This window comes from Brassica napus, chromosome C3 (genome assembly GCF_020379485.1).
Source record: "Brassica napus cultivar Da-Ae chromosome C3, Da-Ae, whole genome shotgun sequence".
NCBI classification, from domain to species: domain Eukaryota; kingdom Viridiplantae; phylum Streptophyta; class Magnoliopsida; order Brassicales; family Brassicaceae; genus Brassica; species Brassica napus.
The window spans coordinates 25,728,043-25,754,081 of NC_063446.1; the positions used below are offsets into that span (position 1 = coordinate 25,728,043).

Consider the following 26,039-nt stretch of genomic DNA (forward strand, 5'->3'; position numbering starts at 1 on the left):
TTAATTAACTGCCTACGATTTCACATTAAAAAAATTCAAACTTGCAAATATATATCCTTCACCTTACACTCTGGCATATCAGGATTGAGCTTCTTTGGACCCAAAAAAAAGTTGATTTATGTAAAAAGAAAACTTTTGCTTCTTTTAATAAAATGCCATTATATGTCAAAAAAAGTTATAAAATCAAAGAGTATAGAAGATAATAATTAAAAGTGAAAAAACTAACACTTCTGTGAATTATTGAATTATCTCAGCTCCGTATGTGTTATATGTGTTTGAATTTGATGTGTAACTCAGCTATTGGTTGGCACGCAAACGTAATATAATTTATCATTGGTCACTTTTACTATTTAATTAAATAGTCTGAAGAGTTTTTTATTGTTTCACAGTTTATGTTATTTTCAAAATCCAATATAAAAAGTAAATCAATTAAAACAAAATTGAAAAACAAATTTATAATATAGTTTAGAGAAATTCGCTAGGATGACCTTTTTTAATTTATATTCACAAAATAGCTCTCAAATAGAAAAATGATCAAAATAAATTTTATTAAAAGGTAAAAATGTATTTTTACAATAAGGTTAACTAATCTAGATTTAGGGTTTAGAATTAAAGGGTGAGGTTTTGAGGATAGATTTTCAAAATTTTAAAAATAAAAATTAAAAATTAAAAATTTCAATATAAAAAGGGTCTATTTTGGTCATTTTTTCATTAAGAACTATTTTTGTGGCGAAAACTTAAAAATGTCTATTTGAGATAATTTCCCTATAATTTATCATTGGTCAATTTTACTATTTAATTAAATGCTAAATATAAAAAGATATTTTTTTCTTAATATTTGTATTTTTAACCCAAAATACTTATAATTTGAAACAAAATAAATATTAAACATAAATAGATTTTTATATGATAATAACTTCCAGTACAACATCATGAATACTATGAAAGAAATGATATAATGCCACTCCAAGAAAAAAAAAACTAATTATCAACATAGCATGGTTTATTTAGTCTTAAAAAAAACATGTATAAAATTTAACTAATATTTATATTTTTGATTAATAAAAATTTATATTAAATATTTACTCTAACAATTTAAACTATTTTTAAATATTCATCCCGTCCGCAGGTCGGGCCGGACCTAGTAATATATAATTAGGTATTTCACCTACTTAAACGTAATAATGCTGGCCGTTCCACGTGAAGAAAAAAAAAACGTAATAATGCACGTGACAGAAATGAGACTAACACATGTTGTAGTTTGTCTTTCTTATAATAAAACTAGGGGGTGTCCGCGCTTCGTGCGGAATATTATTTTATTGTTGTTAAGTATGATGTTTTTGGATGATGTAATTATGTGGTCACTGTTTATTTGTGAAGAGCATGATTTAATATTTTATTTTGTTATGTAGTATTATGTTATAAGTTAATATATTATATGTTTGTTTTTTCAATAATGTGTTGTTGTGTGTATAATAGTATTTGTTAGTGGTGAATTGAGCTTTTGGTGTAAAGCATATTAAATTTCAATAACTTTACATTTAAGCATTTGTTAATTCTAACATTAACGGTTTCAGCGTCAAAATTATATTTAATATTTTGAACATTATTCTTTTTTTTAACAACGTCGAGCATTATTCTCCTAAGATATTTTTTTCCGTCTCCGCATCTTTGACTTGAGCCGTCATCTATGTACTTTGTTTACATTTCCGGTGTGGGTGTTTCTTACCATCACCAGAAAAATTCACCTTCGTTTTTCTTGTTTTTCCTCGTCTTCTTCTCAAGTGAGATTATATGATATTTGTTGTAAATCAGGTTTATGAGTTTCCAGTTGTGCGGTTGTTTCTCATGACGTTGTACGCTGTTCTGGTTAATATTTGTCCTATATTTCCTTAGATTTGGCTAATGTTAGGAACTACATCTCATTGGGTTGGGTCAGAGTTTAGTTGTCTTTTATGTTGTCTTCCTCGTAGTTGGCTTGCCGTTGATAGTCCCTGCTCGTCTTGGTTTTCAAGATCTCGTTTTTGGTGATCTGACTTTTATGTTATTTTCATAACTCGAGGATGGCTCCACAGTTTGTTGATTTTGTGTAGTCTCCTTTTCTTTCTTTGTTTTCTCATCTTGTTGCATTTTCATCGCTAGTTGCGTTTCTGGTAGCTCTCCATTTCGCCATGATTGCCACTCCAGGTTTGGATAGTGTTTTTCTTTGTGTATGTTTTGTGGGCTTGGGATATTATTTCTTGTCTCAAATTTGAGCTTTGGTTTTTCCGTGGTTGGCTTTCATTCGCCCTCCTTTTGGTTGTTTTTCTTCTTCTCATGTTTTTCTTGGTAGGTGTGTAGAGTTAGTCTCTTGGACCTTTCGTCTCTTCTATTCAGAGCTTTGTGGTTTTTCATTGGCATGACGCCTTGTATGTGGTTGTTTTGTTTATGAAGTGCTTCTTACTTCTTAGCTGGTGGTTGTATTGTAGGCGTGTGTTTTTCTGTTTCGTGGCTTCACGGTGAAGAAAACATCTATTTGCCAGCTGTATGTGAATAACTTCTAGAAGCTTGAGATAGCTACAGATTTGGTTTATTGCCCTGACACTACGAGAAAAAAAGCTTTTCTTATATAGGATTATAAAATCATTAGCCATTATCATGTACAAGTAGATAGGATATATTAATATATCCTAATTCCTCTTTAGGATCATTACGAATTTACGGTAACTATTCCACTATTCTTTCATTCTCTTTTTATTGGTAGATCCTTTCATTAGTATACGATTGGGTTTTATATTTCAGAAAATATTCATGCAACTAATATTGCTGGCTAATGGCTGTATGACTGGTTTACACGGTCTCGAATTAACTGTTGAACTCAGTCCATATACTAATTTAGTATCTTTTTTATTTATAGCTACTTGAAGTTCAATCATAAAATATTGTTCTATATATAATACACATATGTATTTCGCTTTATTTATTTTTTCCATAAACCGTTTTGTGATTTTTTTGAACAATAATCTTGATTTCATAAAAAAAACAAAGTTACTCCACCAAGAGAGACTTTACGATAGAATAGAGAACTGCACATTTGCTAAGGAATGAACTATAACATTACTCAGATGAAGGGTGAAATAAAATTAGATACAGTAGATGAAACTCTATAGATTAATAAATACTATAAATGAATAAATTTCTCCAATTTTAAATTAGACCAATTCAAAATGTGACACAAATCAATAAAATAATGATTTTTAAGTAAATTTTTGTAAATATATGGTTCCATTAAAATTATAAATTCGAAATCGGGACCCCTCTAGTACTCCTTTTGGGAAGAAGTTTTTCTTAGAAATTCCTTGATTTCTTTAATAATTCATTTGTATATACATTTATATATGTACAAACAAACCATTATATTATTTTTTTTATTCAAAATGATTTTTTTATTTAATATATTTTAATAAGATTTAGTAAAATTATATCTAAAATCACATTTAAACTATATTAAACATATTTTATATACACCAAATAATATAATAAAATAGTATGAACGTCGAATTTCAAAAATTTAATTAATGTATATACATAAAATTAAAAATATATATATATATATATTTTTTATTTTAGAAAATTATATATTTATTATATATAAATCTAAAAAAAAATTAGTGTAGATTAATAACTCTATAAATTAATAAATATCATAATCCCAACATTATTAATTTATAGAATTTTTACTGTAAATTCAAACCTACAACTTAATAATCTATAAAAAATTTAATAAGAATAAATTACAATATCTAACACATAAGGGAATCTGGGGGGGGGGGGGGGGGGGTTACTTTAATTATTTGGAAACTATTAAATTTCTACACTGTGATATCTCCAATATTGAAGTGTTTTGTGATCAGAAAAAAGTTTGGTTGGAAAGGAAACAGCATTTGTATAGTGTATATATTCATGGTATTTTTCTTGGAAAATGTCCAAGTTATTTTTATCATTTGGTTAAAAATAATGATAATAAGTTATAACTTGACTATTTGAGGCTTTATGTTTTAATATTTGTTGTTGTTGTCAATAACTTTTAATATGCCGGTCAGAATTTGGTTGGTAATACAGTTGTTGAAACTATTAAGTTATACATATCCTATACATCAATTCTTGGTCAATTTGACTTATTTATATAAATTTTGTATATAGTTTTATTTTATGATTTTCTAAACAAAATCTAGTAGTATTAATTGATATTTATAAATTTATGATACATATTATTAGCATGAGAAAAAAATGGTGTAAATTTTTATTTTCTCTAGAAGTTCAGTTTGAATGTCTTTTAAGAGGTATAGTTAAAAAAGAAAGAAACAAACAATATTTATATGGATCAAATATTTTCTTCCTAGTTATTTATTTTGGGAATTAAATCCTCTAGAAACAAAATTCTATAAATATCTGAACAAAAAATATAAATCGGTATATTACTGAAAATCAGATTACAAGTTTCATCGGAAAACATAGGCGATGGAAAAACCGATTGTTAGATTTTACACTAAGTCAAAGATGCCGCGGCTGCGATGGGCCACTGATCTCCATCAATATTTTGTTTATGTTGTTAATCGACTTGGTGGCGAAAGAAGTAAACAATATTTTTTTCAAAAACAATTACAGTTTCTCTATTAAAAATGATGTCTATCAAAACCAATATTATTTGTTTTTATTTTATTTATTTTGATACTTTTCTCTACTTTCAAAATTTATCTATATTATAATTTATAAATAATTTTTATATTACAATATATTTATAATTTTTTGACTGTATAAAAAGTATTTATTTTATTGTTAAAATTACAGAAGCAACTCCTAAGAAGATTGTGCAGGCAATGGGTGTGAAAAGTCTCACACTATCTCATGTGAAAAGCCATCTCCAGGTCATTATATACACACAAAATATGTCTATAAGTATCACTATATATGCAAATTTTCAGTGTGTGAACATTTATATTTGTCTATGCTGGTGTTTACTGAATCAAACGAATCTGTTGATCTCAATAGATGTATAGGAACAAGAAGCGGAGAGACTCAGTACAAGGTAAATAAATATCACACGCACTTTAATTTAAAGCTGTACAAGCATGTTTGTATTGTACATCTTTTTGCACATGATCCAATAACAGAGAGTTCACAGCAGATATGATAATTGTTTTGTGATGTCCATGATTTGTTTCATTTCATTTGGATATAAAATTTTAATTCGTTGGCTTGGTCTGAAACATTTTGGGCCAGAGAACAAAAGAAATTGTATCTTAAAATGAACGAAAATGGTAATAAAGTTCTAAAATGGTAACAGTCTTAAGGCATTAGCCAACTGAGTGACATATGACTTATGAAATGAACGGTCAAAATTTTAAATATTGTAAACAAGACTGGAAGAACATGTTTATATGCCTTCCACTCTGGATCGGCATTATTTGTATTGATTGAAATTACTGGATTTATGTTGTAATTCAAAAACTTAAATGGTATTTAGTTATTTTATAAATATTTTTAAAATGTTTGAAATATCTAATATTTTGCTGTAGTCTTATTATAAATTACATGTGTGCAATTCTATAGCAGAAAGGAGAATGAGACGAGAAATGAGGTGGCGGCAATCTCAACAACACCTTCAAATCTATGAACGCCTTCGAGACGCTATCGAGTTTATGCAAAATCAACGAAGGTTCATGCGATAATTGATCTGCTATATATTATCAAGTATCTTTTAAAAAATGCAACCTCAACCTTGAATTAATAACAATTTGAACTTGTTTAACATTATTTTATTGCTTGTGTGGCAGCGTTACAATAATTTTAATTAAACAAACTTTAAATTAATAATTTATTCTCTAAGTAATATACAAGTCCCAAATATTATGATATTTTTGATTGATTGTATTTTTGAAAAGTGGTAGTCAACTTATGATATTTTAATTGATTTCTCTAAATTCATCTAGTTGTTTATTTATATATACATTTTTTTTCTGTTTTATATATAATGATAAACTTTGTTTTGAATTTCTTGTAGGCTAAGCGATAATAAAGAAAAAACAATCGAATTTCTGAAACCAAGTAACAAAGCTATGGAGGTATCTTGCAAGTCTCTATTTCAGTCTTCATGAGCGATCTTTCGTTTCCTTTGTACTAAATTATAATCGTGAAGGATTATTAGATTCCATGAAGATCATTTAAATAGATGTTTATATCAAATCACATACACAAGATCATAACCACCCCCCCCCCCCCCCCCCCCCCCCCCCCTCTCCCCCCACCCCCAAATAGCATCACCCTACACTCATTGCTAAATTTTTTTTATCAAATGTTTACCCATAATAATGATATCTAACTATTTTCGATATTATTTTCCGATTATATTTTCTAAGTTTATGTTGATTTTGGATATGCTATCATATAAAAAAGATAATCTATGTGACAATAGAAACTTGAGAATGAATTTGTGTTTTTTTTTAAAATTAGAAAAACAAGGTTGTTTATAATTATTGTGATCTATATGATTGGTTTATGGAAGGTCGTACATGCTGACGATGGTTTCGTTGCTGCTGGCGATGGTGCAAACGTTCTTTTAAACTCCACAGGAGTTTTGAAGGGTGAAGAGAAATTGTCCCTTGGACTCACTCTTGGACTCAACTACTAAGAGGACTTCGGTTCTATCCTTTTTAAGTTTCCTATATTTATGTAATTCTTGTTCCATATAATGGTATGAGAAATAAAAATGAACAATATGCGCTCCAATCAAAAAAGGAACAATATAATATAAAATGTAAGTATGTGATTTTTCATCCATTATTTGGGTGAAAATATTATTTAATAATAAAGTTACAAAAAAAAAAAATATTATTTAATAATAAATATTTTATTGCAGACAAGAATCTCTTCTTATCATTTCACTGAGACCTCGTTCTTCTTCTCTGTATCAAGTTTATGCAAAAACATTTGCTAGTTACTTCAACTATATCTCTGTCCCTTTGGTGAAGCTCCTGAAATCATAGACCATTTAAATATTTTAACAAAATTTCTAGTTTATGAATGTTCTGACCTTGTAGACATTTCCAAATCCACCTTGACCAAGCTTAGTTTAAGGCAAGAGTCTGTTGGAACCCAAATTTTGTAAGTCTTTGGACTGTGTAAAATTTTGGATTAATGTGAAGAGAGAAAGTTGGATCAATTTTTTTTTGGGTTCTAAATAAAACGATTTTTACTTAAACGAAATGGAAGAGTATGAAATCTTACATTTCTTATGACAAGATAAATCTTGTACTATATATATGGCATCCCTTTAACAAGGTTCACAAGCTTGTGGGATAGTATGGAGAAGGAGTGAGAGAGGTTACACTCCAAGAAAACATCAATTAGACTACTCTTGCGACTGTACATGGTGATTGCAATATTGTGTGACTAGTTTTTAACTAATTTACAAGTATCTAAGACTTAGGATTTAGAGTTAAGGGGTTGGATTTTGAGGATGAGTTCAAAATTTAAAAAATAAAGAATAAATATTAAAATTTTCAAAATAAAAAGAGCTATTTTGGTCATTTTATTTTTTGAGGCTATTTTTGTGACAAAAACTAATGACTATTTGAGAGAATTGTCATATTTAATTCATATAGCACTTATATTTTTATATAATACAGAATATAATTATAGAATTTATAAAAAACAGTATAATTTTATTTTCTTGTTTTATAAATTGATTTATAATAATATTATATAGCAAATTACGAAATTATTTAATATGTTATTTTATTAAAATATTTAAATTTTAAGTAAGATTTTGTTAGATTCTTTCTTAACAGATTTTGTTATAGTTAAAAAAATATTCAAATTTATAGTTGGTTTATTATTAATGTAAATATTCAAATATGTCATATTATCTAATTCTTTAAGTGGTCTTACTATAATTTGTTAATGGTAGATAAAAAAAATAGAACCCTAAATTAATTGATTAGACTAAATTTTGAGCCGCGCTTTGAAACTCGGGATATGTTTTGAAACAAACCAAATTTATATGACATAAATTTGTATTTTTAACTGTGTATCTACATTTAAATGTTACACATGAAACATTATATTTAGTGTTCTGAAACTCGACTCTGGCCAACGGTTAAACCGACAAAACCGGTGACCCTATATGTAATCCGACCTGGCTTAAAAAAATTGTTATTTAAAAGTTCTATAAAACCCGCAAAAAACGATAAAACATGGGACTCGGCAATCAGTTGAACCGATGGATGACCCATTATGTAATACGGTTTGACTTAAATTGTCTTACTTAAAGTATTATAATTCATGAATGTTTAGATGAATGGTGGATATAATATGAATGTGATGCTTCAATTTTACAAAAGTTAGATATACAAAGTTTTAGTCAAACTAATTTATTATTTTATTGTAATCGTAATGGATCAATATTTGAGAAGATGCATACTAAAATAGAAATAAATTTGAGCATGAACGATTCGTATACATAAATAGAAATAAATATAATTTCTTTTTCATTTGTTTAGTTTAATTTTATTGTTAACATGTTATTAGAATTTTTTCGATGTTTTGTTTTTTTGTTTATTTTAAATTTTCAAATTTAATTCATATTAAATACTCTAATTATTTTTAATACTCTAATTTAAATATATATATATATATATATTTCAATATTAAATTATTTATTAGTTTATATATATTACTTTATTATTTGTTTTATTCTGTTATTTTATAATTTGTAAAATAGCTAATAAATGGATTAAGTTACTTTATATTTATTAATTAGTGTAGTAATTTAATTATGAATATAAATTATGTATATAGAGATTTTATAGAAATTTTATTTCTTATTATATAAATTAAAAATGAATCAATATTCGTTTTAATTATATCTTATATTAATTATGAATTTTCTTATTTAAAATTAAATATTAAAAATGTATAGTTACATTTTAAATAAAAGATATTAAAATATATTATCAAAATGTAGTCTTAGAAAAAGATACTTAATAATATATTTTATTTTAAAAATATTAAAATAATTGGTTAAATATGATATATATTTAATAATAACTAAGTTAGTTGTAGGAGAAATAATGGAAAATTAAATTAATGTAATGGTCTAACATAGACTATTTGTAAGTAGATAAAAAGTTCTCATGTTTTAATAGTGTTGATATTAAAAATATATTTTTAGTTTTAGTATTTAATTGAAGAAAGAGAGGGCTAATGGTAAATCTGTAAATCATATTTTAAAATTTTTCTGTTTTGAGTTGTATTTTGAAACCGACTTACATTGTAAAAATAAAAAATTATATATTGAAACAGGGTGAATAATTCCTATTAACCTCAGATTAATTTCACAGTCAGCAACACGCAAAGCTTATTAAAGACACATAAACCCTAAGCTCTGAACTTGAGCATCATGATGATCCATAGTCTTCGGCAACACGCAAGGCGTTCGCTCACAGCAGCAAGGCTCGTCTCTTCTGCTCCAACACAAACCCAACCCTATCGACACGGAGTCAAACTCTACAGACTCGGATCGATTCAGATTTACATCAAAACTCAAAGATCAGTACAGTCCTCGAGCAATGGAGACAACAAGGTAACAAGCTAAACCCTTCGTTAGTGAAAGGAATCTTCGAGAAGCTCCGCGACTCCAAGCAATATCCACAAGCCCTAGAGGTGTCAACGTGGATGGCCGAAGGTAACGTATGCAGTCTCCTACCTGAAGACTACACAGCACGTTTTCATCTCATCGAGAACGTTCTAGGGTTTAAAGAAGCAGAGAAGTTCTTGGAGAAGGTCCCAGAGAATCTCAGAAACGAGCATATGTACACCACTTTACTAAAGAGCTACGCAAAGAAGAAATATCTTAATAGAGCCGAAGCTGTTTTCAATAAGATGAGAGAGCTAGGTTTGCTCTTGAAACCTTCACCGTAAAGCTCCATGACGTCGCTCTATATCTCCGTTGGGATCCGAGGCAAGGTAGATGAGATTCTGAGAGAGATGGAGGAGAACAACGTTGAGCTTGATAGCCTTGAGATGGCGAAGGCTTATCTAAGAGTTGGTTCCAAGAGAGAAGCGAGAGAGATGCTTGTTAAAGCTGAGGAGCTGAATGATCCCAAGGAGCTCATGAGGCTATACGGTGAAGCAGGAGACAATGGAGATGTTTACCGTATGTGGAATCTATACAAGAAGACAAGAGGGGAAGACAATGATGGGTTCTTAGCTTTGTTTGCGTCTCTCTTAAATCTTGATGGTATTAACGGAGCAGCGTTGATGTACTACAAAGAGTACGAGTGGTCTGGTCTTGAGTTTGATGTCCGGATCCCAACTATGTTGGTGTCTGGTTTCCGCAAACACGGTATGGTGAAACAAGCTGATGTACTAATGAACAAGACTTTAAGGAACATAAGATCTGGTAATAAACCAATCACTCCGTTGCTAGAAAAGTGTGGGAAGCCTTCAGAGTTGAGAGACCTCATCAAGAACCTTCAAGATTCAAATAAGTTTACCAAAGCACTTGAGGCATCTTCATGGTTTTGTGATCAAAAGATGATTAATCTTTTCCGGAAGATTATGCAAATAGGCTTGATCTTACTGAGAAAGTGTTGGGTTTGAAAGAAGCATATAAGTTTTTTGAAACAAGCATCCCTGAGACTATGAAGGGCTACTCTTTCTGCACTACACTCTTGAACATGTACACTATATCTCACCAAGATGTTGGTGAAGCTGAAGCTATCTTTGAGAAGATGGGAGAGCTAGGTTTCCTCTCCAAGCTTTCACCGTTTATATTGGAGAAAAGATCTCACATCTGAAATATGAAAGAGACTTGAGTAACACTACAAGAAAACTGCGCGATACCGATGGACAAATCCGTCATAATCTCGTCGGGAAAGCCGCATACCGATGGAATACCGACGAAAAATGTCCGTCGGTATCATCTCGTCGGTATACTGATATTCGTCGGAAATTTGTCGGTAAATACCGACAAACATATTTCGTCGGCAAATACCGACGAACGTATTCCGTCGGTTTTTATCTAAAATTTCCGACGATGCGTATCCGTCGGTATTTATAGAGAATACCGACGAAGAGAATTCGTCGGAATTTCAAAAAATACCGACAAAGGGTGTTCATCGGAATATTCAGAAAATACCGACGAAAAGATTCCGTCGGTAATTGAAAATAAAACCGACGACTTTATTCCGTCGGAATATCATGAATATACCGATGGATCTTAGTCGTCGGAAAAATGTAGAAATTCCGACGGATAACTCTATCCGTCGGTATTCCTTTTTTAATTAAAAAAATAATTTTTATAATTCTTAATTTAATTTCAAGAAAAAATTGATAATTTCTTAAAAACATTATAGATATATAAATTCAACATTATTATACATTAAAGTTATAAAAAGTAATAAAAAGTTTTTGAAAATTAAAAAACAACTAAAAGTCTTCACCGAATCGGGTCCTAAACTTCTGCAACAAGGTCTGGGTGAGAACATTGTTTTCCTCCATAGTCATTCGGTTTTGCTGCAGCTCAACCCGGATTTCAGCATTGTCTGCTTCAGGAACTCAATCTCCGTATCCTTGGTCTTAATCTGCTCCATAAGCTCATCAACGAGTGGATAGTGAGCTGAAGAAGAAGAAGAAGCCCCTCCGGTCGAACGAGCCAATCCAACATAACGGCCCTTTTTCTTTGGAACAGCCTGAATGAGAAATATAACAAATACATATCACACACATACGCACGCACACACACATATCACACATACATAGCAAAAAGAAATTAGAATGTACCTCGAGAACAAGGTTGTTGAGTTGCTCTACGGTTAAGGAGTTGGAAGATGCAGAATCGCCTTCTTCACACATAGAAGCTTGAGTCGCGAGGAGATCCACTTTTCGATTTTCCACGACCTGGATTACGCCCTTAATAAGTCCATCCTGAATCTCCCCAGTCTTCTTGTTGGTATAGGCGTTCTTCATCAGGGTAAAATCATCTACGGGAACTCCACCGTTTTCCTTCATCTAAAAACAATATATTTAGTATCACATATTTAAAAATGAATAAGAAAATCAGATTAGAAACTTACTAGCTGAAGTGCTCGGGTCTGTAAACTTGTTGCCCCTAAGTTGTGGACAAACATCCCTTTCCCGCCACGCCCGCTACACCGATTTTGCGAGTTGATTGTCGACAAAGACTTTGTCTCATCTTTCGTCCAATGAGCACACAAATCCCGCCAAACGTCTGGGTTGATGTGCTTCGGGACCTCGCCAACATCGAATTTTTGCTTCCACTCATTGATCCGCTTGGTGTAGTGCGAAGCTGCTTTGCGGCGGAAAACAATTTTCACTTGTTCTGTAATCCCTGATTCCCAAGTGAACTCTTGCTGCAAAATAAATACAAATTTTTTTTTAGAAAGTTACAATTGTAGAAATTTTTTTTATAATATTAAAAATTGACAACGTATACCGCAAATTGCCGAAACCAAAGTTCTTGATCTTCTTCAGGCATGTCATAGAAAGTTGGATAACCACGCTTTAGCATCGTGTACTCCATCCTAAGAAGGCTGTTGGTGATACCATTGCCAGACAAATCAAACCTACGAAATAAAACCAAACACAATTAAATGTAAAAGATGAATATAAAATGAAAGAACCTTTTAAAACAAATACTTACCAAGTGGTGTTTGGGACAATAAGATAATTTGGATCAAGGCGCTGAAGCGATTCTCGGCCAGGTTGCCTAACTAACTCCGCAACAGTCATCGTAGTAGGCAATCCTCCTCCTCTTGAACTTTGAGAAGGGCCGGAAGCTACAGAGGGGGGGGGGGTGCGGGCTGCTAGAGGGGTGGGGGCTGCTGGAGGAGTGGTAGCTGCAACTGGGCTACTAGCGGGTGACGTACTCTGAGTACTCTGAGTGACTGAAGAAGTACCCCGGCGAGAACGACGTCTAAGTATAAGAGGAGGTGGTTCATCCCTACAAAAAAAACATTAGTAAGCTTTTTTATTATTTAGAAACGTTTTATAATTAAAATATTTTTATAATAATTAAAATGTGTTTTATAATTTATTTAACGAATTTTTATAATGAAAAAAATATTTTTTATACCATATGCTGATTTTTTATAAATAAAAACGATTTTTATATAATTAAAAACATTTGATTAAAAAAAAACTTTATAACTTCAAAATCTATAACTTCAATCACACAAATCCTAAATCAAAACTTCAATCCCGGCCCTAAACTAACTTCCAAATCCCTAATCAATCTCAAAATCACATAAACCCTAAAACTAACATTGTAACCTTTAAAATCCCATGAGCAAAGTTAAAGGAATTGAAAATCTTACATGACTGGGTGAAAGAGGAGGTCGAATTTGGGGGATTTAGCCGGAAATCGCGAGGGAGGAGGAGGGAATCGCCGGAAATCGCGAGGGAGGAGGAGAGGTTGGGCGGAGAGAGAGAAAAAAGGGGAAGAAATGAGGAAAAAGAAGAGATTTTCTCTTATGTATTCATTTAACAAACTGACGGATTACCGACGGGTTTTTTCCGTCGGTATTTAATATACCCGTCGGAAATCCGTCGGTTTTTTAATATTGGCGGTTCACTGAAATTTTGCGCGGTACAGCTTCACTCGGGTAATTTTATAAATACCGACGACCATTTCCGTCTGTTCTTCGTCGGTATAGTTAATTCCGTCGGTTATTTGTCGGAATATTCCGACGAGATACCGACGGATTACGGTTTAGAGTTTACACAGGGTGTCGAAATTATTTATATTTGTTATACGACTTTCTAAAACCGATATATTATGTTATATAATCATAAAACATTCTCAAAAAATGTTATAAATTTATTTGAGTGTTACAACTTCTGAGAACTGGCACAAGCCAACTTAAAAGTGTATGATGTTGTTCGAACGGTTTTGATTGAATGATTATATATATGTCATGTTCAAAGTTTTAAAACTGTGAGAATACAATGGGTAGATTTGTTGTCTGATGTTATATATGATATTTAATACAACTGTAAAAAAAACATACCTGTAAGAAACCGAAACTCTAAATTGATAATGTCCGTCGGTATTTACCGACGCATTTCCGACGAACCCCTAAATTTAGGGTTCGTCGGAAATGCGTCGGTAAATACCGACGGAATACCGACGAACCCCTAGAATTTGAGGGGTTCGTCGGAATTCCGTCGGTATTTACCGACGCATTTCCGACAAAACCCTCAAATTCTAAGGGTTCGTCGGAAATGCGTCGGTAAATACCGACGGAATACCGACGGACATTATCAATTTAGAGTTTCAGTTCGATTTTTGTTTTACAACCGTTAGATTTTTAAATCAACAAATCTAATTTATTTTTTTAATTTTAAAGTATACAACGTTTCAAACCCATAATTTGTTTTTAGAAGAAATCTACAATGTTTAAAAGTAATTTGCATATACATTCATAAAAGAGTATCTACTCTGCATCTGAGGAATTATCTGATGATGAACATGATGAATCTGAATCGTCTTCGTCAAACTCTCCAATCTCGCCGTCCTCTTCGGTTAATTGTTGTTGTAGTGGATCAAATACTCCTTGTACTCGGCTTCTGGGATTTATTGACATGACAACGATCCAAGGATCGTTCCTTTGCCTAATCCGCGGATAACGAATATAGCAAACCTGAAAAATTATAAATTATATAAGTCGAAGTAATTATATATGATTACTTCCGATGGAAAATATATTTCAACATACATACCTGGTCAGCTTGTGAAGCAAGAATGAATGGATCGTAAAAATCCAGTCGTCGTCGCGAATGTACAGATGTAACACCGAATGCGTCAGTGCTTACTCCGCGACCAACAACGTTGTCGTACCACTCACAGTTGAAGACAATACATCTCATGCCAATCATTCCCGGGTACTGAATTTCCAAAATCTCGCGTACGTTACCGTAGTACACATCGTCTCCGGATGACGAAGAAACCCCACAATCAACTGTTCTCCTTACAGTATTTTCCTTAAGAACTCTGAATGCATATCCTCGAGTGCAATATCTCGGATATGACTTCGCAACAAACTTTGGACCACAAACTATCTCACGTAACCAATCTTTAGGTGGGTGCCCAGTAGCTAAACAATGGCTTACCTATAAAAACAAAAAAAAATGTTTTCTTTCATTAAAAGATAATAAGTAAAATGATTAGTTACCACTAATTACTGAGTAGACACTTACATAATCAGAAAGCCATGTTGCAAAGTTGTTTTGCTTGAGTTGTTCGAGTTGTTCTTCGGTCGCATCCGGGTACTTTAAGCGCATCTCTGCCAAGTAAATACTGTAAAAAACACAAAATGTTAGATATGTGTCAAAAATATTGCAAATAATTCATAGTTTTAAATCTATGTACCTCTCATATTCAAGAATGTCTTCGCAGTTTGTAAGCAAATATGTGTGCAAATGAGCATGCTCAGCCACTGTAAGTATCCGGTCCGTTGACTTTCCACTATGTCGTCCAATTTGTGTAAACATGTTTGGCACATAAACATAATAAGTTGCCCTTTCACCTCTATCATCATGCCGTGCAGGTCTTCGACTTTTTGTTCGAACTTCTGATGGAAAGTAGTATTCAGCAAAGTTTGAGGTTTCCTCATTGATGCACTGAGACACTATTGATCCCTCCACCTTGCTTAAATTCTTGACCTTCTTCTTCAGATGAAACATAAACCGTTCGTACAAATACATCCACCTGTACTGCACGGGACCACCGAGTGCCGCTTCTCTCGCAAGATGAATAGCAAGATGCTCCATAACATCAAAAAATGATGGAGGAAATATCTTCTCGAGGTTGCAAAGGATCACCGGTATTTTAACTTCCAAATTGCGAATACCATCTGATGTGAGTGATCTCGAGCATAAATCACGGAAGAAAGCACTTATCCCTACATACACGAAGAAAACAAATTCCATAAGCATATATATATATAAGCATTAAAAAATAATATGACAATTAATTTAACTATGTTAAATTTTAAAGTACCTGCGATTGCTTCGTGGACATTTCGTGGCAATAGTGCGGAAAACGCAAAAGGAAGGAGGCGCTGCATCATTACATGACAATCATGGCTCTTCAAGCCAGTAAACTTCCCTTCACTTTTGTCAACACAATTACGCAAACTTGATGCATAACCGTCTGGAAATTTAACACTGTGTGTTATCCAATCAAAAAACTCTTCTTTTGCAGTTGCATCCAGTCGATATATGGGAATAGGACCTTTACCGTGCTCATCAACATGAAGTTCGGGACGAGCACAAATATCAACCAAATCCAGTCTTGACTTCAAGTTATCCTTCGTCTTGCCTTGGACATCAAGGATGGTGTTCATCAAATTGTCGAAAAAGTTCTTCTCAATATGCATGACATCTAAACAGTGCCGCAACAAATGAGTCTCCCAATAGGGCAAATCCCAGAAGATACTTTTCTTATGCCAATTATGATTTTCCCCTACACCATAAATCGGTTCATGTCCGTTTCCACCCACGTCTGGCGTTCTATCTGCACCAAAATCTCTTAATTGTTCCTTCAACTTTTTGCCACTTACTTCTTCAGGTGGACTGTCAAACACCCTCTTGTTCTTTGTAAACAATGTCTTACTCTTACGATATGGATGATCGTGTGGTAGAAATCTCCTGTGACAGTCAAACCAACACGTTTTCCGACCATTTTTTAGTTGGAAAGCATCTGTGTTGTCTTGGCAATAAGGACATGATAGCCTCCCATGCGTGGTCCATCCAGATAACATACCATATGCTGGAAAATCACTTATTGTCCACATAAGTACTGCTCGCATCTGAAAATTCTCTTTCCGCGAAACATCGTATGTATGAACACCGTGCTCCCATAATAATTGCAGCTCATATATCAATGGCTGAAGAAACACATCCAGTGATCTCTTAGGATGATCTGGCCCGGGAACGAGAATTGAGAGGAACAAAAACTCCCGTCGCATACACAAATGTGGTGGTAAGTTGTAAGGTGTCAAGATTACCGGCCACAATGAATATTGTCTTCCATGCTTTCCAAATGGGCTGAAACCATCTGTGCATAATGCAAGATACACATTTCTTACCTCAGATGCAAATTCTGGATATGTTGATTGAAAATGCTTCCACGCCTCTGCATCGGAAGGATGTGTTATCTCACCATTTGTTAAGTGCTCTGCATGCCATCTCATTGGTTCTGCTGTTCGTTCAGACTGATATAACCTCTTTAATCTTTCAGTCAACGGCAAATACCACATTCGTTTGTATGGCACCGGAACTCTTCCACTCGTATCCTGATAACGAGGTTTCCGACAGAATTTACAATTCTCCCTGTTCTCATCTGCTCTCCAGTAAATCATGCAGTTATCGATGCATACATCTATCACCTGATATGGTAAGCCAAGACCAGCGACCAATTTTTGTACCTCATAATATGAGCCAGGTGCAAGATTATCTTCAGGTAGAACATCTCTAACAAAATCTGCAATCGCATCCACACATTCTTCAGCCAAATTATAGTCAGTCTTTAGCGCCATCAATCGACTTGCGGATGATAAAGGTGAATGCCCATCTTTACATCCTTGATACAATGGCTGCTTAGCTGCATCTAACATTTCAAAAAATCTTCTCGCTTCTAGATTGGGTTGTTCTCGTTCTCCTTCCTCTTCACATGGGAAATTTTCTAAATTGGGTTGTTCTTGTCTATCTCCTTCCTCTTCACCCGACGGTAAATTTTCTCCATATGCATCATATACCATCTGAACAGTCCCTACCCCAAAATCTACATTTGTGGTAGGTTCATCTAACCTATCGGCAGTTTGAGGTTCGCTACTACTACCATACTCAAATCTTTCTCCATGAAGATACCAAATCTTATAACCACGTGTAAATCCTTTCAAATATAAATGACTCCATACTTCCATTTTTTTGACACGGATATTATTCTTACAAGTAGAACATGGACATAATAAATACTTACTTGTTCTTGCTTCCGGTTGACTTTGAACCACCCCCATGAATTCTTGAATACCACGTGTGTATTCCTCCGTAAGTAAATTTGTATTTGGATCCATATGAGGTTGATTTAACCAAGAACGGAAATTATAAGGAGTACCCATAATTTATATTGTTTTGTTGTGATTTGAATGAATGAAGGAGAGGTCGTATTTATAATGAATTTGGAAAACTTCCCGACGGCAAATATTCGTCGGTATTCCGTCGGGAATCATAACGGCTAAATTAACGTACAAAACCCGTCGGTGTTCCGTCGGTAATTTAAACGGATACTAACGGCTACATAATTCGTCGGTATTTCGTCGGGAAGTGCAACGGCTGTAAATTCGTCGGTATTCCATCGGGAAGTGAAAGGGTGTTCAATCCGTCGGTATTCCGTCGGAATATACCGACGGAATTATGACCGAGTTCCAAAATTGTCGGTACTGCGTCGGTATTTCGTCGGTATGTGTCAACTTTTTGCAACGGTCATATTTTTGTCAGTTTTTTGTCGGTTTTCTGTCGGGATCGTATGACCAAATACCGACGAAAGTATTCTGTCAGTATTTTCCGACGCAGTTCCGACGAATTTGCCGAAATAGATTTCCGACAAGTTTTCGTCGGAATTCCGTTGGAAAATCCTGACCGATTTTTTTCGGTCGGTTTTTCCGTCGGTATTATCCGTGTTTTCTTGTAGTGTAATATATAAGAGACTTGGGCCAATCCACTAATTGCCAATTGGTTTTAAGTTGGAAGCTCAAAAAACTTATCATGGTATTAGAGCGGGCCCAATACTCTGACCCATTAATCCGGCCCGTACAGTGGTCCGATCATCCCATTAGCTGATTGTCCATAGAAGGCTCAGTTCCGCCGAGATCGCTAGAAAATAAAGCTTGATTTCAGAGGGGGTATGATGGATTCTGCGAGATTAATGGTTATATGCACTATTATTTCGAGGGAGGGTATTGGAAAGAAGATCCCACATCGGAAATATGAAAGAGACTTGAGTAATATATAAGAGACTTGGGCCAATCCACTAATTGTCAATTGGTTTTAAGTTGGAATCCCAAGAAACTTATCAGTTTAAGTCGATGATATCTCTCTACAGTGTGCTAGGGAAACGAACAGAGATCGAGAATCTTCTAAGGAAGATGGAGGATAAGAACATAGAGTTGGACAGTGTCACAATGAACAGCGTTTCGAGAGTAAGGAACAAGGTAGGAGAGATGGGTGTCGTTAAGTCTTTGTCGAAGTTTGATGATGTACAAGGAGCACAAAAGATGTATGGAGAGTGGGAACAATCATCAGGAGGAGCAGAGTTCGATGCTAAGATACCTGGTGGCGAAATGAAGATTAAGAGGTTTATGCAAAATATGGTGGGTGTGGTGCTGATTATCTGTTTAGTGATTGCTCTGTCCATGATCTTGCATGCTGCAGCTGCCGACCCCGACTTAGCGTTTTCTGTGGCCATGCTATGCTTGTTTGCATCCACCTTCCCCTATTTATTATTATTATTACTAGAGCCTTCTCCGGGCTACAGCCGGATTGTTTTCCATATATTTTAGTTAAATTTAAATTACTTTGTAATTTGTATCTATATATATATATATATTTATACTTACACTGGTTACGCTATATACTATAAGAACTCACACTATAATTGGTAAACCTTATTAATATTAGTAATGTCAGAACCCTTTGATCACATAACATGCATATATATATATATATGTGTTAGATTTATTAATTTATATGAGCCACCAAATTTCTAATCCCAAAGCAGAAATAATCTATGGTAATGTTTCTTTACATCTGTGCATATGCTTTTTGTTCCTGTTGTCTAACGTTTTCGTTTTCTTGAAGGAAAGAAGTTTGGATGATAATTAATGACACGTTTTTGCTTTTTGCTTATAAAATATAGCTTTGGTGTGGAATATTTATGTTGTTCATACTTTATTATGATGAAATTACAATATTTAGCTTGGTCAGTTTATAGAAAACTAATATTTGTACTGTTGCTCTTTTCTGGTATGTATGCTTTCTCTACAGTTAGCAATTTAAGTCACTTTTGAAAATGCATTGATTTATAATATGCTGTAACAAATATTTATTTTGTTAAGGGTTTCATTTCTTACGCATATCACCAATTTTTAAAATCTTTCAACATCACAATATTGTATCTGTGAGATAAATAAATTAAGGTATTTAATTTGCAAGAATATTTTCTTCAAAACTGTTAAATTGATGTTAGTTTGTCATATGTACGACTTGCTTATTTTTTTTTTTTAAGATGCAAAGAATATGCGCGCTACAACAAAAATATTATTTCAACTTGGCATAACTATCATCAGAACTAACACTAATCCATATTTCCATGTTAATATCTTAATCTCCTTCTTTTTTTTTGGCTCAACCTTCATACTTTTCATTAACCCAATAGTTTACACATTATCACCCTCCACTAAGACATTCAACCAACTTGGCAACATAATACAATATAGGGGCACTATTTAAAAAAAAAATAGAGATCTTCCTTTGCAATTTTGTCTGCCACTCTATTCCCTTCTCTAGCTTGAAAGACTACCATGTGATCTCTTATCTTTAAGTGCACGAGTTGAATATCTTGGATATGGGGGTTGAGAGCAGGCCTTCCTGCAAATCATACCAAAGATGGATTGAACTCGTGAGAACGTAGACACTTGTTCATATTTGCTCAACTGGTTTTAGAAAATCAGTCATAAGCAAAGTAGCTATTGCTGTAAAAAAAGTAAACGCAAATATACTTACCGCATCATAAATTGCTTTCTTTTTTGTGCAACACCAATTTCTGTGTCACTAAAATCTGTTGATCATTACACATTGCAAATCATGTAAATCTTTTTGTCCACCATCACGTGCTCTAAAAGCTGCAAAAAAGAGAAAGAATAAGATATGTTCATACTCAGTTCTCAAAAAAAAAAGAGTTCATATTCAAAGATTTGTTTGCTCTTGATTCACACTACACAAACAAATTTATATGATCAGGTCATCGGAGAAACATATATTTGGTTATGTTCCACATCAGGAAACAAATAACTTGGTCGTGGCTTTTTCTTTCTCAAACATTACTCTGTTCTCATTGCTAACTTAAAAGCCATAACATGCAGGCCAACAGAGATATCAGGGAAAAGGTTGCAGATCTACCGGTAATTCTGAAGATTCAAATAAAAAATAACTAATAAAGGTTACCAGCAGAAGCTGCTGAGTCAGGCTCCTTGATGTCGACAACAACACACTTGGACATCAAAGATGCTTTATGGCTGAAGCATACTGCAAGCAACATCTCACAACCCTAAGAAAAACACTCGGTTAGCATGCAGAACGGAGTACTTCAATCTGTAATTAAGTAATGATCATTTTCACTTTGGTTGGATCAATGGATCCTGCTGACAAAAGATCTTTGTATGTGCCAGTTGCAACCGTATTAGGGTTTGGACAAAATGAGAAAAGGAGATCTCGCGTCGGTGAAGAATAAGGTCACGATGCTTTCAATAAAATGGGTTTCCTGGGCCATTCAGATTAACATGCGGGGTAGTAAAGAAATTTAAACCCAACATCCGAAATCACTTGATTACGTGGCAAAACCTTATAACATGATTGAGTGATTTTTCCATCTGACGTGGACAGTCTATCCAAGGCTCTTATTCCATTTTTATTACTTGTTTGATTATTATTATTGTTCCTCTTGTTCTCGTCTCGAGCAGATTCACAGTGAAATTTTTATAAATGAGTAACGATGTAAACACAATATTTTATTAGTTTATAGAGTTATTAATTTATAAATGTTCCTCTTTTGTTTTAGATTTTTTTTCATTTTTTGTTCAGATATCTCAAAGAACGATCATTCTCAACAATTTTGTTTTCTTTGTTATTTTGATTTTAATTGTTTTAATTGGTAAAATTCGAGGAGAAATTAGTAATAAAGTTATATTTATTTGCTTAGAAAGTTTTAATGAGTTCTTTTAAGAATTATGCTATGTATAGTAAACATTGGAGATATGCTATGTGTTCTATACAGCGAGTAAGGCTGTCAAATGGGTGGCCTGGCTATGAATGGTCCGTGTCCAAATACAAATGACGTGGATTATAATTTGATAAGAGTCACAAGCCTAATTATACCATGCGCGTTAGTGAGTTTTTGGTAAGAGTCACAAGCCAAACTATACCATGCGCGTTAGTGAGTTTTTGGGCAATATAGACATGGCCCATCCAATAATCTAAAACAAATAAAGTTTTAGCTCATATCAAATATGGGGAATAAGAATTTTGAGTTAATTTTTTCACCGAAAATGTGAAATCGAGTTTTCCTACGAAAAGTGTACAATCAAGTTATTCTACACACAAAAAACTTTTCCGGCAAAAAAAAAGAACAAATTTTCTCGCAAAAAAAAAAAAACTAATTGTGGTTTCACTAAAACCGCAAAATCGAGTTTATCCGTCAAAACCAAAAAATTGTGCTCTCCCCCTCCAAAACCACAAAAAAACTTTCTCGCGAAAACTGAAAAATAAGTTTTCTCACCAAATCAATTTTCTCGTCAAAATCACAAAATCAAAAAATTTCGCTAAAATCACAAAATTGAGTTTTTCACCAAATTCGCAAAACCGAACTCTCGCAAAAATGAGTTTCTGCCAAAACTACAAAACAAGTTTTCTCTAAAACTGTCGTAAAACGACAAAGAATTTCCCTAAAAAAGCTTCCCGTAAAAATCGATATCATAAAGCTTTTAAAACTCCAACAATTAGATCCACACTTACGACCATGTATCGATAATAAAAATAGATCGAAGAAGAATTTAATAAAGATTAAGAATCTAACAGAAATTTTTTTTATACCTTTTAACTCAAAAATGCTAGAGTTTCGTGTTAATAACACGTTATAAGTATATAACTAAAAAAATTTAGAAATTAGTGTGTGTTATTCATGAGTAATAACCATTTATATAAGAATACAATAACTTTGAAACAAAGGATAACATAGAGAATAAGTAAATAAGTAAAGTTTGGAGAACAAATATATTTGAACTCTCCATAATAGACATAATTACAATATTTATAACAGTTTTGAACTTATATATATTTTTCATAATAGGCATAATAAAATTTATGAAAATTTATAACAATCTAAAAAAATATATATATATTTTCACAATCCATATAACTATTAAAAACTATCAACTCTTAAAATTCACAAATTCTACACAAATTCATCTCCTAATAACTTCTTTAATTTTTTTTTTTACTAAATAACCCCTTTAGTTACTTACGGTATTATTTCCCCAACACTCAAAAACCTTACGTGATAAACACGACTAAGTTAGTGTCTCGGTAAGTTAGGTAGCACAAAACCCTAAGACTGAACTAGAGAGCATGATTAGTCTTCAGCAACACGCAAAGCGTATTCTCGCTCACAGCACCAAGCCTCGTCTTCGTCTCTTCTGCTCCAATTCAAACGAAACCCTATGGGCCTCGAACCAAGTCCTGCAGAATCGGATAGAGTCGGCTTTAAATCACAAGGCAAAGATCAGTACAGTGCTCGAGCAATGGAGACAACAAGGTAACAACTTGAATCCTACTCTGGTGAGAGGAATCTTAGAGAAGCTCCGTGACACCAAGCGGTTTCCACAAGCCCTAGAGGTATCAGAATGGATGGTTGAACGAAAGATGTGCAGTCTCGTACCTGAAGACTACACAGCACGTTTGATCTGGTCGAAAACGTGTTAGGGTTTGAAGAAGCAGAGAAGTTCTTGGAGAAGGTCCCTGAGAATCTTAGAAACGAGTCTATGTACACATCTCTACTAAAGAGCTACGCAGAGTCAGGGAACAAAGATGTTGATAGAGCAGAAGCTGCTTTCAAGAAGATGAGAGAGCTAGGTCTGCTCTTGAAACCTTCGCCGTACAGCTACATGATGTCTCTCTACAGCTCCGTTGGGAACAGAGGTAAGGTCGACGAGGTTCTACGAGAGATGAAGGAGAACAACGTCAAGCTCGACAATCTTGACATGGCAAAGGCTTATCTAAGAGTTGGTTCCAAGAGAGAAGCGAGAGAGATGCTTGTTAGAGCTGAGGAGCTGAATGATCCCTCCTCGTATGAGGAGCTCATGAGGCTATACGGTGAAGCAGGAGACAGTGGAGATGTTTACCGTATATGGAATCTATACAAGAAGACAAGAGAGCAAGACAATGATGGGTTCCTAGCTTTGATTGAATCTCTCTTGAATCTTGACGATATCAACATAGCAGCTGAGATGTACTACAGTGAGTACGCGTTGTCGGGTCTTGAGTTTGATGTCCGAATCCCAACGATGTTGGCGTCTGGTTTCCGCAAACATGGTATGGTCCAACAAGCAGACATACTAATGAACAAAACTCTAAGGAACATAAGATTTGGTAATAAACCAATCACTCCGTTTCTGGAAGAGTGGGGGAAGATGGGGAGCCAAGTGAAGCCTTCAGAGTTTAGAGACCTCATCAAGAACCTTCAAGACTCAAATAAATTATCCATAGCACTTGAGGCATCTTCATGGTTTTGTGATCAAAAGATGATTAATCTTTTTCCAGAAGATTATGCTGATAGGCTTGACCTAACCGAGAAAGTGTTGGGTTTGAAAGAAGCTGATAAGTTTTTTGACACAAGCATCCCTGAGACCATGAAGGGCTACTCTGTCTACACTACACTCTTGAACATGTACACTAGAGCTCACCAAGATGTTGGTGAAGCTGAAGCTATCTTTGAGAAGATGGGAGAGCTAGGTTTTCTCAACAAGCTTTCACCCTTTAAGTCGATGATTTCTATCTACAGTGTGTTTCTAAAACGAGTTGAGATTGACAATCTTCTAAGGAAGATGAAGGAGAAGAACATAGACCCTGATAGTGTCACAATGTACAACGTTTTGAGAGTTAATATAGAGTAAATATGTATAATGGGTAGTGTAGTCATTCATATTAACCTAGTACATCTTGTATTGAGTATATATACGTGTAACTCTCATTCTAATAATACTATTCAGTCATCAAACCTTATATGGTATCAGAGCTATTGATCCATTAAAAATTGACCTAGCCGTCATTTTCAATACGCTCTCTCTCCTGTAGTCTCTCCTTCTTCAAACCTCCTCAACGTGAACATGAACAATGTCACCAAGCTCACGGCTTCAAACTTCCTCATGTGGAGTCGTCAAGTCAGTGCGCTGCTCGACGGTTACGATCTCTCGGGCTTTCTCGGCGGATCTGCCGTTCCTCCACCTCCGACCATTACAAACGAGGGTGAGGTTACCTCGAACCCAGACTATCTCTTATGGAAGCGTCAAGATCGCTTGATCTACAGTGGTTTGCTCGGCGCCATCACTGTCTCCATTCAACCAATTCTGTCCACAGCGACGACGTCGGCTCAAATCTGGGAGACTCTATCCTCTACCTACGCAAAACCCAGCCGTGGCCACATCCAACAACTGCGCCAGCAGATCAAAAGCTGGACCAAAGGAACCATGAGTATTGATGATTACTTTCAGGGATTCAAGACTTGGTTTGATCAAGTCGCCTTATTGGGCAAACCTTATGACATTGAAGATCAGATCGAGTTCCTCCTTGAAGGTTTACCGGAAGATTACAAGCCGGTGAAGGATCAGATTGAAGGTCGTGAGTCCCCACCATCGCTCACCGAGATTCACGAGAAGCTGTTGAACCATGAGACCAAGCTCCTCTCCAAAACCACAACGGCAGCGGTTCTTCCGGTCACTGCCAATGTTGCCCATCACCGCGGCTCCTCGAACAACCATCGCAATGCGCAGAAGACCAGCTATGGCCAGTCCCGCAACAACAACTCTCGTCCTCACCAGACCTGGCAACAACAGCAGTTCAGTCCGCGCAATGATCAATCTTCGCGTGGCTATCAGGGTCGTTGTCAACTGTGTGGCGTCCATGGACACTCTGCACGTCGGTGCAAT

At 34.3% G+C, this 26,039-nt stretch overlaps 3 protein-coding genes and 2 pseudogenes across 3 annotated transcripts; 3 read left to right on the plus strand and 2 right to left on the minus strand.

Annotated features, from left to right (window-relative positions):
• The first annotated feature begins 3,824 nt into the window (after positions 1-3,824).
• LOC106442183 (putative Myb family transcription factor At1g14600) lies at positions 3,825-5,935 on the plus strand. The gene is made up of 4 exons (XM_048752977.1): positions 3,825-4,615; positions 4,831-4,907; positions 5,032-5,068; positions 5,593-5,935. The coding sequence occupies exons 1-4, from the start codon at positions 4,501-4,503 to the stop codon at positions 5,709-5,711; spliced, it is 348 nt and encodes a 115-aa protein (XP_048608934.1). The 5' UTR covers positions 3,825-4,500; the 3' UTR covers positions 5,712-5,935.
• Positions 5,936-9,439: 3,504 nt separating this feature from the next.
• Positions 9,440-11,545, plus strand: LOC125584480 (annotated as a pseudogene).
• Positions 11,544-14,092, minus strand: LOC111202110. The gene is made up of 4 exons (XM_048749495.1): positions 13,377-14,092; positions 12,117-13,003; positions 11,824-12,051; positions 11,544-11,732 (listed from the first exon to the last, which is right to left on the minus strand). The coding sequence occupies exons 2-4, from the start codon at positions 12,168-12,170 to the stop codon at positions 11,544-11,546; spliced, it is 471 nt and encodes a 156-aa protein (XP_048605452.1). The 5' UTR covers positions 12,171-13,003; positions 13,377-14,092.
• Positions 14,093-14,374: 282 nt separating this feature from the next.
• On the minus strand, positions 14,375-18,113 carry LOC106404613. The gene is made up of 5 exons (XM_013845322.3): positions 16,061-18,113; positions 15,431-15,962; positions 15,259-15,358; positions 14,782-15,171; positions 14,375-14,702 (listed from the first exon to the last, which is right to left on the minus strand). Exons 1-5 carry the CDS (start codon positions 18,078-18,080, stop codon positions 14,496-14,498), a joined length of 3,249 nt encoding a protein of 1,082 aa, XP_013700776.2. The 5' UTR covers positions 18,081-18,113; the 3' UTR covers positions 14,375-14,495.
• Positions 18,114-22,208: 4,095 nt separating this feature from the next.
• On the plus strand, positions 22,209-25,196 carry LOC106442184 (annotated as a pseudogene).
• Positions 25,197-26,039: the final 843 nt, after the last annotated feature.

What these genes read in the sequence shown, in the direction of transcription:
- LOC106442183 (XM_048752977.1), top strand. Translation starts at nt 4,501, where the DNA reads ATGGAAAAACCGATTGTTAGATTTTACACTAAGTCAAAGATGCCGCGG. An exon ending in TCGACTTGGTGGCGAAAGAA is followed by an intron (nt 4,616 to 4,830) that starts GTAAACAATATT and finishes TTAAAATTACAG; the next exon opens with AAGCAACTCCTAAGAAGATT. An exon ending in ATGTGAAAAGCCATCTCCAG is followed by an intron (nt 4,908 to 5,031) that starts GTCATTATATAC and finishes TGATCTCAATAG; the next exon opens with ATGTATAGGAACAAGAAGCG.
- LOC111202110 (XM_048749495.1), bottom strand. Translation starts at nt 12,170, where the DNA reads ATGTTTGTCCACAACTTAGGGGCAACAAGTTTACAGACCCGAGCACTT. An exon ending in AGACCCGAGCACTTCAGCTA is followed by an intron (nt 12,052 to 12,116) that starts GTAAGTTTCTAA and finishes TATTGTTTTTAG; the next exon opens with ATGAAGGAAAACGGTGGAGT. An exon ending in TCAACAACCTTGTTCTCGAG is followed by an intron (nt 11,733 to 11,823) that starts GTACATTCTAAT and finishes TTTCTCATTCAG; the next exon opens with GCTGTTCCAAAGAAAAAGGG.
- LOC106404613 (XM_013845322.3), bottom strand. Translation starts at nt 18,080, where the DNA reads ATGGGGGTGGTTCAAAGTCAACCGGAAGCAAGAACAAGTAAGTATTTA. An exon ending in GACATTCTTGAATATGAGAG is followed by an intron (nt 15,359 to 15,430) that starts GTACATAGATTT and finishes TGTTTTTTACAG; the next exon opens with TATTTACTTGGCAGAGATGC. An exon ending in CAACATGGCTTTCTGATTAT is followed by an intron (nt 15,172 to 15,258) that starts GTAAGTGTCTAC and finishes TTGTTTTTATAG; the next exon opens with GTAAGCCATTGTTTAGCTAC.